Here is an 18,288-nt window from a genome sequence, read left to right on the forward strand (position 1 = left end):
CTTGTCATAAAGCCTAGCCAATTTATTTCAGAGTAAGCAAATGGTAAATTACTATGTGAAAGAGAATGTATCTTTATTTAAGGGCTGAAGACAGAATGTGCTCATAATACAATAATGGAAACTCTGGCTATATGCTATTGTACACGCTAATCATTAGAACATTCCCTGAGCACTCACTGGGTTTGAGCCAGCCTTGAAATCAGTTATTTGCTCAAGGCAACCAGTAATTTATGCCAGGCTCACAGAAAAGACAGATGATTTAATTAATTTTGATACCAGTGTCTCTCAGTGAAGGGAGACATGCATTTTACTCACAAGGCTTGTTGGAGCCTGTACTACCTACTACCAGGGATTGGTACACAAGGAGGGAGACACTCAAACCAACCATTAGAAAACACCACTTATGCATACCTGATAGCTTCCGCCATTTTAGTGCTTTCTCTTTTTCTGTCATCTGTTAAACGCCGTATAAAATAAATAAAGTCGAGACCGCAGCAGAAGACGCTGCCCACCGCGCTGAGCAGCACAAGCTTGCTATCGTCGGCAGCAGCTGTGCTCAGGGCACTCTGGACTTCTTTCATTACCTGGAAGTTACCAGAAGTTAAAGTGGCAAAGAGTATTTCTGATACAGAATCCCAGAAGCATTTTACTACTGGATAATCTGGACCCAGAGAAAGTACTGATATTGTTCCCTGTATCTACCACAATTTAAACTAATTCACAAACGTATTTCCTATAACCTGAGATTTGGAATGCTGGGGACACAGTAAGTTACATGTCTAATTATGAACAGAATATAATTAGAAAGACATGTAAATCTAAGTTATCTTAATATTCTGGTCATTGTGACTCTCAGCAGATGAGGCAAAGTTACAGAGGATATCCACTTGGCATTTCTACAGTTTGGACAGCAGGTGGCACATTCAACCAGTTGAAAGAAACTAGGGTTCCGTGCCCTTTTTTTTTTTTAAACACCAGCCTACCACACTTGGGACAGAAACCCAGTAGTTTGGTGTGCAAATATATTAAACACAAGTTGTTTTAGAAGGGCACAAAACCATTGAAAATGACCTCTATGAAGCACGCGCAAATAACCAATGAAGGACTCTGTGGTCTAAAACTGTACGGGGGACCAACCCTGAACTGGTTTGTCCTGTGACCCTGGCCAGACTTAAACAAGCTTTGTGGAGTTTGGTTTTCTTGTCTGGAGAAAGCCTGACCTAGCTTTTCACAAGTGGAAAACAAACAAATATAAGGGCATAAATTTCCAAAACTTCGTGTTTTAGATATTTCTGAGTTCGTTTTTGAACCTCTGCAAGCAAGCAGCAGTCTCCCTGGATTTTGAAAGCCAACTTTACCAGCTACTACCCACAAGGGACAGGGGCCCGAGTCACTGCAGTGGGAACGAAGTTCCACCACAATGCTGAAGATGCACAGGAAAGATGGAACTGGGGGCCCGGGGCCGTTTTAATCTCGTCCGAACAAAGAGTCCTTCGAGGGTCTGACGACAAGCTAAAGACGAGCATGCGCACACAGGAGTTTCATATTCGAGTCTTGGGGGAGGCCTGCGCCCCCTGGAGAACGAGGCGGGCATGCACATGCGCACTTGCCCGGCTATACCAGAGGCGCAGTGTTGTCCGAGGCAAGACTGCCACACCTTCCTTCTCTTGCCTACCTTCTGGCAGGGCCGCACTACGGCCCAGAAAGAGAGGGCACAAAGAGCACCGATTCCGTCCAGCCTGGCCGGGAAACAAGGGCGTGGAGAAACATGAAGCACAAAGCAGCCCAAGGGACGTCTCTCACCTCTGGGTTTAGTGAGTTATTCTCTGATGATTTTGTTGACAACAAGATGTGGGTGAAGCCATCCTGCTTCCTGACGACAATATCTCTGTATCTGTAGGCACTTTCTGTTTGCCTCACACTGAAACGCAACCGCTTGTCAAAAGGCTGGTCTCTTCTGTCGTCAATAAATTTCCTTTTCCCGGCTGTCACTCCTGTAACAGATGTCTGTATGTTGGTTGTTCCATTGGCTGTTAGCGCGTCCATAAATGGAGATGTACCTGCCGAGAGTTTGAAATCACAGTGGTCTGTGATGTCCAGCTATGACTCCCTCCCCAGTGTCGTGTCTGAATTGGGTAAAAATGCTCATTATGAACCCATGATTTAATGTATCAAAGCAAGGCTGTTAAAAAGTCTACTTTGAAAGGCATTTGTTTTCCTTCCAAGTCTGACAAGGAAATCACCCTCTTGCTTATCTTGCCTAAAAAATACAGATGGAAAGGTACTTGCTGAAAACAGGCTACAGAATTTGAGACTACTGGAGAATGGGATTAAAAGAGAAGGGGGTTTCATGAAGAGTACCTATTCCAGGCTTGAGAAGTTGGGATGAAAAAAGAAAATATCTTACTATTCCAGCCAAAGCTACCTGCCATTCCGTTGAAGTTTCTTTTTTCTGAATGCAAGATGACTTGTACCAAAACGAAACGCGAGGCGACCACCTGTTTCAGCTGGTCTACCGAGCGCTGCTGCAGTGGCCACCACTGCAGACCGGCGCCCCCTTGTGGGGCACTTGAGACTCTCAGGTCTTTCTTTGATGCCCTGGGAGGTGAGTATCTGCCCAGTTCTATATTTTCAAACAGCCTTCCAAATAGAACTTCAAGACAGTTCTCTTTCCTGCCACATAAAATGTTCTGCTAATTTTTCCTCCTGTGTCAGCTTCTCAGCGTCAACTTGGTTGCTGTCTTAAAGATATGGTCTCCTGAACCTAGTATTTCTTATAACAAAGGCAAGAGTTCCATTTAATGCTTTCCTACAATTATGAAGTTATGTCAGGGTAAGAATTCAAGTATTAAAGGTAAATAATTATTCATATGAATTTTCTGAATATTATCTCACCTGGTAAGGAATATATAGAGCCTTTGGGGACGGTGTGGAGAAAGGGAAAGAAATGTAGGAAAACTGTATCAAGCTTTACTAATAAAATTAGCACTGGCAGAAGTTCTCTGAGGGGAAGAACATGAATTATAGGTTAGAAATACTTCTTCCACAATGAAAGAAAATAAGCCAGGACTACCAGAAAAGACTCGGGAATGGACATTTAGAGAAATCAAATAATCTCCCTTGGTAAAACAACAGGACTTTCATTGGTTGAAATGCTTTTGAGGTGTTTAAAAAAAATACAATTTTTTGAAATTTCGGAAGAGGTTATAATACACGCACATGGTTCAAGAATCTACAACTGTAAAAAGATATACCATAAACGGTCTCCCACCCCTCATGCTCTCCATTTGCCCCGGACCGCCCCCCCCCCCCTCCCCGGTTAGCTACCATGTTTGGTTTCCCAGTCTCCTTCCACTGTGTCTTGATATATACACAGGCAAATAAGAATATAAATATTTCTACCCTCCCATTAAAAGACACAAATGACAGTTTAGTAGACACAGTATTTTGTCACATCTTGTTTATTCATTCGACAGTATCTTAGACCTTGTCTTATCAGGTCATGTTTTGTTCTTTTCTAAGGCTGCACAACAGTCTACTGAATGGATGTTCTATAATCTACTTTTATCAATCCATACTGCAATAAACACAAATATTTAATGGTTGTTTGGTATTACAAACAATGCTGCAATGCAAACCTTGGCCTCTCTCATTCCAATGCTGGCCAGTATCTTCAACTGAAAGATCACTGGATTAGCTGTTGTTACCAGCAGCACTGGGTGTTGCTGAATCCTTCTGAGGAAGCTAGCAAGGATCCTTTCTCTTTGTTTTAATTTTCAATCTCTCTTCTATCAGAACCCTCCCCATCTGTGTTTAAACACCTTCTTCAATCTCTTGTGCTCTCAGATACCCCTCTAATCTGCTCTTCTCAGCACTGCCCTCTCTCCTCACGCCCATCATGGTCTCACCAGGTCTACACTTGCTGCCTCCTTGTCCCCTCCATCCTCTCTACACTCCACTGCAGCTAGAGGCCACATGACCAGATAACTTCTGAGTAACAGGGAACTGGATCACAGATGACTCTGAACCATTAAGCCTGGGTGTGTAGGAAATGGGGCACCCACAGGGTAGTCTGACATAGCTGGGGGATGAGGACAGGGGAGAAACTTGGCTTTATCCATGGTTACTATTAGGGTACAGATGCTCCAGAGTCCAGGAATGGGGGCAGGAAAAGTCAGGGTGGAGATGAGTACTTGGGAACTGGTGCCCAGAGAGGATGGTTGGATCTAGAAGTAGGAGCTCCAAAGGGAGGAGTGAGGAGCGAACTTGCTGGGGAGACACATGTAGGGCCAAGAGGCAGCAGGGAAGCAGGGAGGCTGTAAGAGGCTTCCTTCAAAGGAAGGAGAGGCTGCCATGGCCATGAGGACATGTCAACAGTGGCATGTGCCTCACAGAGGTGGAGGAGAACAGAGAAGAGGCAATGGAGGGGAGATAAGAAGCCATTAATAAACTCAGGCAAGTTGTGTCATTAGAGCATGAAGGGTAAAAAAAAAAAAAAGACTGTAGGATACAATGAGAGACAGATCAAAGTTGTTAAATAGAAAACATGCATTTGTTAAAATGCTGTTTTCAGGAACACAGAGATACAGCTGCAGGTGAGAGGGCCCTGATGTGGATGTGATGGCTGACAATGCTCTCCCTGCCTAAACAGAGAGCACATGAGAAGCAATACTTTGCACAGAGGCAAGCTGGAGGCCACTTGACTCAGGGTGAAGGGTGATCTGACAAAATCGAAATGAGTGGAGGCTCCAGCCTGCCCAGGAGGACAGCGTTCTTGCAGAATACACATGCCAGTGTGCTAGTAACAACAGGTGAGAGCTGTCTGGATCTTTGAGAATTACTAACCTGAGCTGAATTAATTGGTGCTGTATCAGAACACAACAAGAAAGACCCAGCAACACAGGGGAAGGCCTGTTGAAGGCTGGCTAGCTGCCTTCCACCAGGACAAAGCCTGCTGACTTTGGATCAGCCCCCTCCACCCCTGAACTGCTCTCTCAGTCTCTTTTCTTTCCCTATTTAAAAGACACGCATTCCTTACCTCTATAGGCAGATTTCCTGGTGGCTTCTTTCCACAGAAGCAGGATTTCTAGGCTATGGGGTCTATGTAGCCTTTATATGTGAGCTTCACAAAAGCCCATTCTCCTTTCTTTGAAGCAATAGGTCTTATGGAGCTATCCGTGGTTCTGCAAATGTGGAAATGGATTCATGTTGGCTCATGCTGACCAGGATTGTTGAACTTGGCCTTCATCTCCCTGTTAAAACTGCATTGGCTCACTCATGCCATTACAGTCCATGCTGATTTCAGACTCTGTGATCCTGCTAGGGCCTCAAGTACCACGCCCACCCCAGTAAGACTCCTGGGACCCCTTCTTATCTACCTACAGGGCCATGTGACATCTAACAGTGCTGTATTTGGGTAGAGAAGTGTTCACAGTGGGACTGCATCTCAGAATCACAGGCTGCCAGCACTGAGCTAGGTCCTGACCCCTACCTCACCCCTACCTCACCCCCATCTGTCATTTATAACCCTTAGCCCCTCACTCATGACAAGCTAGCCATGGCATTCTTTCACTGGCCAGGACCTTTGTACTTGCTCTTCCCTCTGCCTAGAATGTTCTTGCCCTAGAGCTTCAAATGGCTGGTTCCTTCTGCTCATCTGAACGGCAGCTCAAAATGTCATCTCTTCAGACAAGCCTTTGTGGAGAAGCCCCTCCCCCTAATGGGGGCCCTCCCATCGCAATTCACTTCGCCCCGGCTTGTTTTTCCCATAGCCCTCCTCACCAAAGGTATTTCTTCCTCATTTGATTTTTTATTTATTGTATATATTGCCACTGTACTCCACTAAGCTCTGTGAGAGCAGGGTCCCTATGTGTCTCATTCACTAATGTAATCCCAGGGCTTGGAACACTTCATATTTACTGAATAAATGAAGGTAAGGGACCTTTAAGTCCCACCAGTCCAGTGCCCTTCACTCAGGGACGAGAAAGTAAGTGGCCTGTCCAGCGTCACACAGTTAGCTGATCACCTGGTGCCAATCTCGGGACAGCAGGTGCTATCCTTTAGACCAAATTCAACTGCTAATGACCAATCTAAAAAAGGTAAACACCGAGATTCAGGAAAAAATATCCTCCACACATAAACTGTGTGAAAATTCTCTGTGACTCCCTGGACCCACAGCTCTGACGAAAAAGTAGAGCAAACATTCTGAGTGGACAGTTCCTTAAGGATTTGGATTCAGAGACTACTAAATGCCTTCCTAGGATTTATTGGCATAAAAGTCAGCCAGGAAAAAACCCACTTTAGTGCCTCTCCTAATAAATGGTTTTCTTTTAACATGCTCGAGAGTAAAAAGGATACCCTCAAACATGTATTTCTTAACCTGTTAGAATTCACTGCTTCAAAAAGCATATCTCTCTAAAAACGAAATGTGCCTTCTGCTTCTAAACTTGAGAGAAACAGTAGCTGCATTTCGTTACTTGCCAGTGAGGAGTAGAAAACTGAACAAAATCTACCAAACAACTATTTCAGAAGATGGACAACAGACAGTGCAGGACCACGTTCCCAGTGTGAAAGCTGGGAACCAGGCTTTCTGCCTGGAGGCTATTTCCACACGGTAGGTACAGGGACACTGCGTGCAGCTCAGCAAAAGTGCTAAAATCAGGAGGAGCCCAGAAGGCTTTAATTTGTGGGGCAGGGTACTTTAAAGGAGGGAGCTACACAGAAAGTTCCAGAACTGCCTATGGATCCTCTTGAGTCCTTGCTGAACCACCAATCTCAGTATGCATGAAGTGAAACTCCACAAGGTTGGCGACCAACAACTTCTGAGGAAAAAATTACCTATGAACACGTAACTGCCAGAGCACACACAGGGCTCCACAGAGTGGAGAGGGACACTGGGTCGAGACCCTGGAACAGGCACATATTAGTAGTGGAAGTACTCTAGCTCTAGAATTGCACTAACAACACTTAAAAATAAGCCTTCGAAGGATCAGATTTGCAAGTAAAAACTGGCTGTCAGAACAAACCTAACACTTAAAAAAGTGGACAAGAAAATCCAGCGCCCCAAAATGTAGAAGTCCCAATGTGTAACAGCTAAAAAAATTACTAGATATGCTAAGAAATAGAAAAATCGGACCTATGACCAAGACTAAATCAGTTAATAGAAAGAGATCTAAAAATAAAAGATGATGAAATAAGAGAAAAGGACATTTCCAAAACTTATAAACAACCTCAGTGTGCTCAAGAATTTAAAAGACAGGAGTGCCTGGGTGGTTCACTCGGTTAAGCATCCAACTTCAGCTCAGGTCATGATCTCACAGTTATGAGTTCAAGTCCTGCATCGGGCTCTGTGCTGACAACAGCTTGGAGCCTGGAGCCTGCTTCGGATTCTGTGTCACCCCTCTCTCTACCCCTCCCCCCACTCACACTCTCTCTCTCTCTCTCAAAAATAAACATTAAAAATTTTTTTTAAAAAATTTAAAAGAGGGGCGCCTGGGTGGCGCAGTCGGTTAAGCGTCCGACTTCAGCCAGGTCACGATCTCGCGGTCCGGGAGTTCGAGCCCCGCGTCGGGCTCTGGGCTGATGGCTCAGAGCCTGGAGCCTGTTTCCGATTCTGTGTCTCCCTCTCTCTCTGCCCCTCCCCCATTCATGCTCTGTCTCTCTCTGTCCCAAAAATAAATAAACGTTGAAAAAAAAATTAAAAAAAAAATTTAAAAGATAACACAAACATATGAATTTCATTAGGTATGTTTAACAGATTAGACACTGCGCAAGATAAGATCAGAGGGGAAAAAAAAGAAACATCAGAGAACTTGAAGACCAACAGATTCTATCCAAAATGAAACACAGAGAGAAAAGAAAAAACAGAGTAGAGCCTGGGTGTGGGCTATCAGACCATCTAGCATATGCATAATTTGAGTCCAAGAAAGGGTGTGTGCATGTGTGTAAAAACATTTGCAGAAATAATGGCTCAAAGTTTTCCATATTCGATGAAAACCAGAAGCTTACAGACCCAAGAAGCTTAACAAATACCAATCAAGATAAACAGAAAACCACAGTAAGGCACATAATAATCAATCTGCAAATGCTAGTGATAAAAGAAAATCTTCAAAGCAGACAGAAAGAAAAAAGCAGGAAAGGGATGGCATCTTTAAAGTGCATGAAGTAAGAAATAAAAAGCTTACAGCACACATACACCATATCTGTCTTTCAGAAACAGGAGAAATAAAAACTTTTCTAGACAAAAGCTGAGAAAATCTGTAGCCAGCCGACCCACACTATAAGAAATGCTAAAGGAAGTTCTTCAGGGAAAATGCTAGCAGAAAGAAGCTTGGATATATATGCAAAAGAACTGATAAACATGTGGGTAAAAGTGAACCTACACAAACTATATATCAAGTTTAATTAACTAAAAGGAGGTAGTAATTGGCTAATCCCACCCCCCCAACTCTCCCCTGAGTTCACATCAACCTAACCAGAACGAATAAAAACCACTTTGTATACACTACATAAATACATTAGAGTATCTTCAAGAAATTGACATCTTTCTGGAAAAATATGAATTCTCAAGACTGAGCTCAGATACAACAGAAACAAAGAGAAAAAATAACCAAGGAAAGATACAAGTAAAGTTATATGGGGCTAGGCAAGGTAGGAGCAGCTGAGTACAAAAGAAAACAGTTTCAAAGTTCTGAGGAAAGAAGGAAATCTACCAAGTTCATTTTGCAAAGAGGATAATTTAACTCTGATGTCAGAACTTGACATGATGACACAAAACCACACACCAATTTTACTTATTTCTTGTGACACCACGGTCCCATTTTATTAACTTTAATACTGCAAAGCTATCTTTCTCAATTTCAATTCTAATAGACTTCCAATTGCAACCCCAGTGACTAAGATTTGGCTGGAAGACAAGCTAAGAAATTTTGGAAGAGAATATGAGTCATACGTACCTTGCTAGTTGTATATTCATAACTATTAAGGGCATGGTTCTACTCTAGGGGAAAATGACCAACTAGAATTAACCAAAGACTAGCTCCTAGGATGACAATCTGTGTATTACAAATAAACAGAAGTTGGTAAAGATCATTCAATAAGTGGTAATCAAAAACCGAGTAGTTAATTTTCTTGGAACAGTCATTTTATGTCTTTACTCAAAATGAAACACAGATACATACACACACACAAGATGAGCACAGAAAAATGCTTTCAATGGAATGAAAACACCAAAACATGAAAAACTGATCTCCCAAATAAAAAATGAAATAACCTTTTCTACCTATAAATTAGGAATCTTTTAAAATATGGCTCTGGTGAAGAGCATACATACATATACGGATACCTTTCTAGAGAGCAATTCTGTAAGATGTGTCCATCAACCTTTGTCCTTGTAATTCAATTTTTAGAATTACACTCTAACAGAAAAGAAATTATATGGCATATTTTCACATATAAAAGGTATTCTAATAATTTTATTTTTAAAATGGAGAAACTGGAAAGAGCCATAATTGTAAGAGTAAGGAAATGGTTAAATGACCAATGGGACACATGCACCTGACACACAGAAAGCAGCCACTATCAGGATGTTTATGAAGACTGTTAACATACAGGTCAGTAAGTGTTTCACAGCAGCTACTGTTTACATTATATGTTACATATGCCAAGCTTTTAACCTAACTCTAATTAAAACCACACGGACATCTGAAAGTTGGGTTGTATCTGCAGATCTGTTCTCAAGCTTGTGTTCTATTACTTTGTTACAACCAAAATTACACAGCACAGAAATGAAAATTAAATGTATCAAAAGGTATTATAGTGTAATCAACAATGCTTACATGTGAGTTTACTAAAAATGTAAATACATAAAAAAGTCAATAATGGCTCTTTCTTGGTGATAGAGATATGAGTAATTTTTATATTCTTGGTATTTTGTAAATTTTTATTTTTATATATATGAAATTATTTAATTATTTATTTTTTAATATATGAAATTTGGTATTTTGTAAATTTTTACAATTTGCTGATATTAGGGTAAAAACCACTTGAAAACAGACTACAGCAACCAAAATCCAGACAAAAACTTCTGGGATATTATTTTTAAATAGGTAAAGATTTATTGGTATTTCCCGAAGTGTATTTTAGTTTATGGTTGTTTAATCAAAAGTTGGCAAATTCAAGGAAGTATGTGCAAGAGAAGTTCAAAACCTGCTGACTGTTACTTTGGTCTAAAGTTAGAGAACAAATACTACAGTATCTACAGAATTATTACTTTTTAAAAAATGTTTTTTGAATTCTTTTTTTATTTTTGAGAAAGAGAATGTGTGTGGGGGAGAGGCAGAGAGAAAGGGAGACACAAAATCCAAAGCAGGCTCCAGGCTCTGAGCTGTCAGCACAGAGCCTGATGTGGGGCTTGAAGTCACGAACCACGAGATCATGACCTGAGCTGAAGCAGATGCTTAACCACTGAGCCACCCAGGTGCCTCAGAATTATTACTTTTTAAAGTTTATTTATTTTGGAGGGTGAGGGAGGGAGGGAGACAGAGAGAGAGGGAGAGGGAGAAAGAGGGAGGGAGGGAGAAAGAGAGGGAAAGGGGCAAGGGCAGAGAGAGAGGGGGAGAGAGAATCCCAAACAGACTCTGTGCTGTTCAGCACGGAGCCTGATTCGGGGCTCAATCCATGAACCATGAGAACATGACCTGAGCCGAAATAAAGGGTCAAGTGACTGAGCCATCTAGGTGCCCCAGTGTCTATAGAATCATTAACACTCCTTTACAGAGTTTAACATTTCAAAACATTGTCTCCCATACCTACTGAACCTAATCCTATTTAATCATACAGAAGCCTACCACTTTATTCAGATTATATAATCTGCAAACTGAATTAACAGAAAACTTTTCAAATGAACGTGGAAGGGAGGCTTTAAACATTGTATCCTTTTCCTCCCATAACATGTTAAATGAATCAATTCTTTGTAAATAATTATAAAAGTGTCTGCCCCAACTCCTTCAAATACAGGTCCCTGTCCGTAGGGATCTCTGGATTTAAGGTTATGTATGCTTATTCTTAGCTGTCTTCATAAAAGACAGTAAAATATGGTCAGTGCTGCTATAATGTTTTGCTTCAACAGGATGGGTAGATTAGGAACAGTTTCGAGCACACTGCAGATTTCGTGTAGCGTTCATGCCTGATTTTTTCTGGAGAAGGCTGGTGCATGCACAATCGCACGCTGGGGACTCTGGGTGGGCAGGAATACACAAAACCCGTGCCTCCAATAGCCACTGCTGCCTTCCGTGTGATTTCAGATCCCCCTTTCACTGCTTTACAGTAACCGATGCGCTGACCCTTCCCACACCCACTTCCAGCATAAAACTACGCACCTTTTTCATGATACAGTGCCACATCTATTGCAGTATTTATGGCTTTCTTAACCATTTAATATGTCAAATTGTAGTACCACTTTTATTAGGGTCCTATCTTATTGTTAAATATGCCAATGACAAAGTTTCCTTCTCCATTTCCCACATAAGCCTGGTGCTGTTTAGTGCATGATTTTGCATAGTGTGGTAATTTTTAGGGATGCATATGTTGCATTATAGCAGAACTGGCTGCAAGTTTTCTTTCCATTGCTCAGTATCAAAATCATTCTTCTTGCCTGAGATCAAGAAAGAATTTATTCACAGCCACGTTTTAGACCTGGCCCTAAAAATAAAATCACCTAACTAACGATTAGCTTCAAGAGGCCATACATAAACCAACAAGCAACTGCTCACTGGGGAATTAGGATGAAAATGCTTATAATCAATCGCCACATTCAGACAGAGCTCTGGTATTCATCAGCCCAACCCCTCCAGGAGGAACTTGCCAGGCAGGGGCTCCACCCAAATGCCACTGAAAAGTGCCTGGACACTGCCATCCCCACCCCAACAGAGTGGGCTTCCACGGCAAAGGCCCCCGTGGCTTCTCAAGGTGAAGGAACACTCTCCAACTGGAGAGGGCCAGGTGTTGCACGTTTGTGTTCTGAAGTGCTGAAGTGGGCTCTGCTTTCTCTGCCGGATCCCTTCCTTTGTCTTCCATGGCAGGCTGCTCCCAAATCTCTCTACCCACAAATCTGTCTTTAGAGCTTCATACTCACTTTCAAGCTAGTTACACCCCACTGTTTCAAAGAGCAACCCACCACAAAATTCTCCTTAGGGGACCCGTGTTTAAGGGCAATGGTACCTCAACTCCCAATTCCAGCCAACCTCCATGTACCAAAAGAGCTCCTCCCCTCCCCTGCGGACCACAGCCGCATCTTTCTTGCTCCACATCAGTCAGGGGGAATCTTGTCCTGCCTGGCACCCTGCAGAAGGGTGCAAATGATCTTTAGAATCTGTCAACACTTGTTGTCCCGTGACTCCCAGCCCACCTAGATTCTCCCAGTCAGGTCCCTGAGGATCAGCACATAGGTCAGGTCCCCCACTGCTGGTAAGATGTGCCCAGGCACCACCTGCTGCTCCGGCTTTGGGATTCAGAGGTCATGTGCAAGCTCATTTTTACTCACCACTGAGACCCCTGAATGCTGTGCTTGGGGGTGCTTTATTTTTGTACACTGTATTAGGACAGACCCAGTAAATAGTCACTTAAGACACTGAGTCTCTTCGTCATGCACATTCGATGTAATCAAACTGAAATATTAGAACTGCTTTCATTAAGAATAATTTCTACTGCACAAGCACATCTTCCCTGTCCTGCCCATCCCCAGTGTTCAGCTATGTTGTGGATACATTGGATATCCCCCTGCCCCAGTGCCCGACCACAAATTCTAGTCATTAGGTTCTGCCGGCCCAGCCTTTGGAGCCCAAAGGCGATACAAGTAGCACAGCAAATGGGAGGGAAGGCCAGACTATCCCTGGTGACCAGCACCACACTTTCCATAAATGTGCTGGAAACCACAGCAATGTGCTGCAAAGATTAGCCACTTGCTGAAGCCAGGCAAACTTGCCAGTTATTCCCAAATCCTAAAGCCTGAGGCAGGCTCTTTCCCATTCCAGCTGCTGCAGCAAATGTTGTCCACGTGGGGTCTAGATTAGAAGGCCCCTTTCTTCTAACCATTTCACTACGGCTACCCTGCACCTCATAAGCTCTGGGGTTCTTTGTGTAGGGGTGGCCAGCTGGGTGGGTGCTGTGTTACCCTTCCCTGTCTACACAACAGTGCTTTTCAAGCTCTGGGATACAAAATCAATTTTGTGGATACCAATCAGTATTCATTTATTTAGACAAGACAGGAGAAACTGGAGACCACTGCACCCTGGGCCGCCAGGTAAAACGTGTCTCTTACTGTGGGCTGCACTGGGGGAGTTTGAGAGCTCTGCTCAGATTACCCAGCACCTGTGCATGTAGCATCCTGTGAGAGGGCCTGAGCAGTGCTTCCAGCCATGGCCTTGACATGGGGTCTCCCTGATCACCCCAACCTGGAGGTGGTATCTCTTGTGGAGCTCTCCGGCACTGGTCACATTGGGCTGTAAGGAGCTGACTGCCCTGAGGAGGAGGATGCCTCTGTGCCTAGGCCCCAGCATGGCCCTTGGGTATGTGACTCATGGGTAGCATCTGATAAGTGAATAAACCTGGTCTGCAGGTCTTCTGCTTTCTCAACAGCGTCATTAAGGTATCCCCTCCCTGGCCCGCTGCCACTGTGTGTGGCAGGACACTGACTACGGCTAGAGATCCACAGGGTCACAGGCCTCTGGGGGTCATGTCTTCCATCACTTGGCAAGGGGAAGGGACAGATGCACCACCACCCTGCACACTCACATCTAGTTTATTAATGCCTCCTCCTCCTGGCCTCTGCATTGTTCTCTCGATTCGCCTGATTTTCACAATGATTATTCTAGATCTTGACTACTCCATCCACCTCACTGCCCCTCTGGCTCCTAGTTTTGCTACCGCACACTGGCCATGGCCAACTCTATGGTCACGATAGCTTTCCTCAACCCTCTTCATTCAACTATTTTCCTGATAAAACAAGAACAAAAAAAACCCCAAAAAGCCAAAAAACAAAAACCCAACTTAAATAAAAAACTTATCAGGTGAATAATTAAGGTTTTCCATAAGTTGGGTTTCTTTTGCATCTCCGACATTCTCTCCTAAGAATGAATCAGGCACTCTCCTCCCATTCTAGGCATGACCAGTTGCATCCAAGCTATTTAATATGAGCTGGAGCCATGCTCGCCGGCTGAGCGGGCTCCAAAACTTTGTACCGAGTAGCTACTGGCACAGTATTATCATTGAGAAAACCATACTCCAAACTACTCATTCTTTAAAGAGCAAAAGTATACTTAAGAATGGAGGCTGTATAAAAGCCATTTTAGTCCATGAAGCATTCAAATTATTTCCCTGAAACCACTAAATAACTCATGAATGCTAGAAATGTACTCAAGGCAGATGAATGAAAAACTGTGAAATGAACTAGTTAAAAAACAGAGTACACAAAATTAGGAAGCATTTTGAAAGTCAACAGAAAAAGGACCGTAAGTGGTGGTTTCTTCAATTAAAATCACCCTGTGTAATAATTAACTTTCGGAAAGAACCAACCTAAAAATACTAGGTATGAAAAAGGAATGAGGAGACTTAAAAAGAAAAATACTATTTTGAGATAAAAAGTAGCAACTGATGAAACTATGTAACTTTAAATAAACTCCACTCAATGATAATTTCCTAAAACCTATGTCAGATCAGCCTGATTAAACCAAAGAATTATGAACCAGGAGATACAGGACAATATAGTATTAGATGTGGGAATTACTATATTTTGCCATCAGTAGCAGGGGTTCTCAATCTGTGCAGGAGCATCATGGGGCAGGTCTTTAAAAATGCTCCTTGGGCCCACATTCCCAACTTTCTGGTAGGGGCATCCAGGAGTGGAGCACTGGCACCTTTCCCATGAAATGCTGATGCACGCTGAGGGTGGAAAACCATAGATGTAGGGTAAATGGGCTTGATGTCCTCCACTGATGTAGCATTCTTGTGGCCTGAAACAGAATATTCAGGGTAACCTAAAGGGAAAAGCCTAAGTCAGAAGATGGAGACTAGATTAGCAGTAACATTTCCTCCAATTTGGAGGAAGGGTCACTAAAGTCCAAACAACAGAAACAAATAAGGAAATGGAAAAAAAGGAAAAGGATATATGATACTTAGAAGAAGCAAAGCACACTGGAAGGAATATAGGGAGATGCTAAAACAGGTAAGGAAGGGCATTAGGAATGTAGAGACACTTGAACTATTCTACAATATTCAGCACGACTGGTTTTTCTCCAATAATGAAAGGAGACAGTAAAAACTCAGATCTGGAAACCAACAGGGACTTTTCAGTGCTGGTCAGTATTGACAAGATCACACTACTTTCCCCTTTAAAGACTGCATTTTAGGAGACACGTTCACAATTTCACTGTTAAAGAGCCTCAAACAGTCTAATGGTTCTTGTATTACTTGTGTTCATAATTTTTCAGTTAACATCATTTAGGAAAAGTGAACACATCCACATTCTGATTGATCACTTTCCCTCAGAATGGATTTTCCATTCATTGACAACAGTTTTCTAACTTTCTTCTTTGTCTTCACCAAAAGCAAGAGGGGAAACCCTGTGATCAATCATACTAGTCTATCAGAGGAGGTGAGCAGAGGTCAGAGAAATAAATGGAGGCAGAGGGACCACAACTAACACCCACGGGCTCATCCATACTTGTGGAGTGCAGTACGGGGCATCTCACTAAATCCGCCCTTTACTAGACGAAAACACAAGATCCAGAGAGCTTAACTGTCTTGCCTGAGGTCACGGAGCGGTGAGGAAGTGCAAAGCTCAGTTCACGCTCAGGCCCGCTCCATGCACCATGCAGAAAGACATACACATGGAAAGCTAAAGGGTGAAAGGTAAATGATGGAAATGAGTGATTAGTGACAATGACTGCCTTAATGTCTTCAAGAAGACGAGAAACATTTCCAGTAATGTTGTTTAACACTTTACAGAGTTAGATTTTAACTGGCTCAAGTACTTTGGCATATAGTTAAGTGCTCAATAAATAGGTGTTGAAGCTAACTGGTAAAAAAGAAAAAAAGAAAAAAAGAAAAAAAGAATATGGCATATCAGGGTACCATGCCATCAGCAAAGAAATGGAGATGGTCGGATATAAATTTAAAGGACTCTGATGAAGGTTTGCCATCGAAACCAAGATGGAAAAGAATAGGCTGAAATCAGCCTTTAAAAGGTTTTACCAAATTAAAAATAAAGAGTTAAAGAGGAAATGGATTTAATGCTGGAGGCAATGGAGAAGGATTACAGGGAGTCAACAGCTCAGCCACCTGCTGGAACACTTAAACATTCAGCCTAGGGAAAGAGGAATGTAAAAGATCTTCTACGGGCCAGAAAACGTATTCTAAGCCATTTAAAAAAAAAAAAATCAAGGGCTGTTACAACTCCCAACGTCTAATCAACTGCTTATTCAGCTGTAAGGGCTCCGAACTAGAGTCCTCAGGTTACTTGTGGCATCCACCTGAGGAAGGGCAGGAGGAACTGCTTCCTCACAAACGGGGAGAAAATCGCTGCTGGGTCAGCACACTGTGAGTCTGGTTATGTGGGCGGAGAGATGAGCCAGAACTGTCACCACTAGTAAATTCTTCGTCCTACAGAGAGAACGCTTAGGAAGGATACCCCACGTGCGTGGGTCACGGCTTCCTCACTGTGTCTACAACACACCCATCTCGAAGTGTATACTTCTGTCCACCTCAAAGCTGGAACTTCCCTTATCTACTAACTTTGCCTAAAGCAGGACTGAAGGCCATCACTTTTCAGAGGAACGGTTCTGGGATGGATGTATCATGCTAGTGCGATGATCGAAAGAAAAACAACAACAACAACAACAATGTACATGATCTAAGAAGTGACCTAGAATCTGGTGAAGATCACGTTAACTTCTCCTGCTTTCACCCCGAGTGCCACCTGGAGCTGTCAGAGCTGTCGGGGCATCGGCAGTGCCATGAAAGACTGTCGACTGCTCACAGGGCTCACCTGTGGGACTGGGAAGCAGTTTGGCCTCTGTGGGCACCTGTGGATTTTATGCTTCAGAAAATTACAGTCCAGTGGCATCAGGTCAGCCTGGTCCCAGGTCTCCATGCCACACTGACTCTCTGGGGCTCATGCAGACAGATACAACAGAGTCCCACGTGGAGCCCCCAATCCAGCAGACCAGAGGCCCGCCTTCAATTCCCCTCCACTCCTACCACCTGTCTGTCATAAGAAGAGAGGAGGAACTCCTAATAAAAACAAACCTCTGAACTATACATTACTACCTAGCCAGGCACGGGGAAGGGACATTCTAATACCTCAGAAATAGCCTGATCTTCACTTTGCTTTTATCTCTCACTATATGTCTTTTGCAAAAATCTTAAATAAAATATTAGCAAATTGAATTTAGAATGTAATTTTTTATTGTGGATGTAGTCAAAATTTATCATTTTAACCATTTTTAAGGCCATTAAGGCCTTAAAGGACACAGTTTGTGCAACCTTTACTACTATCTCCAGAACTCTTTCCATCTTCCCAAACCGAAACTCTGAACTCATTAAACAAAAACTGTCCATTCCCCAACAACCATCATTCTACTTTTTGTGTCAATGAATTTGACTATTCTAGATACCTCAAAAGTGGAATGCTATGAATCTGTCCTTTGTGCCTGGCTTATTTCACTGAGCATAATGTCTTTAAGGTTCATTCACACTGTAGCATGTGTTAGAACATCATTTCTAAGACTGAATGACACTCTATATATAAACCACATTTTAAAAAAGATTTTAATTTTTTTAAGTAATCTCTACACCCAACATGGGGCTCAAACTCATAGCCCTGAGATCAAGAGTCGTATGCTCCACTGACTGAGCCAGCCAGGTGCCCCAAAGCCATATTTTGCTTATCCTATCATCCATCAAAAGGCATTTTTGAGTTGTTTCCAACCTTTTGGCTACTGTGAATAATGCTACTACGAACAATGTACAAATATCTGAGACCCTACTTTTGATTTTTGTACAGTCCACCTAGAGGTGGAATTGGTAATTCTATGCAGTATACAGAAATATCTGTATCTGTTGATACAGAAAATGGATTATTTGATAATTTCATGTTTGCTTTTCTGAAATTACATTTAATATTTTCCTAAATTAGCTAGAAGGTGTTTAATTAGTAATTAAAATCAAACTCTTGGAGAGGATCTAAATCATGGACTGATGAGGATTACTTCCACTTCAGTACTAATTTTTTTT

The 18,288-nt window shown here is 42.6% G+C and overlaps 1 protein-coding gene across 5 annotated transcripts in view; it reads right to left on the bottom strand.

The window, feature by feature from the left end:
* CDYL (chromodomain Y like) overlaps positions 1–18,288 on the bottom strand; it is a 247,916-nt gene that overhangs the window by 17,055 nt on the left and 212,573 nt on the right. For 4 of the 5 annotated variants that reach the window (XM_040460511.1, XM_040460506.1, XM_040460508.1 and 1 more), the window contains 2 exons: positions 1,804–2,060; positions 412–584 (listed from right to left, as the gene is read on the bottom strand). In XM_040460511.1, coding sequence (XP_040316445.1) covers positions 412–584; positions 1,804–2,060 — 430 coding nt within the window. The remainder of the gene's footprint in view (positions 1–411; positions 585–1,803; positions 2,061–18,288) is intronic. The other variant, XM_040460507.1, reaches the window with a different exon arrangement.

This window comes from Herpailurus yagouaroundi, unplaced genomic scaffold (genome assembly GCF_014898765.1).
Source record: "Herpailurus yagouaroundi ecotype Mexico unplaced genomic scaffold, PumYag 250, whole genome shotgun sequence".
In the NCBI taxonomy this organism is placed as follows: Eukaryota; Metazoa; Chordata; class Mammalia; order Carnivora; family Felidae; genus Herpailurus; species Herpailurus yagouaroundi.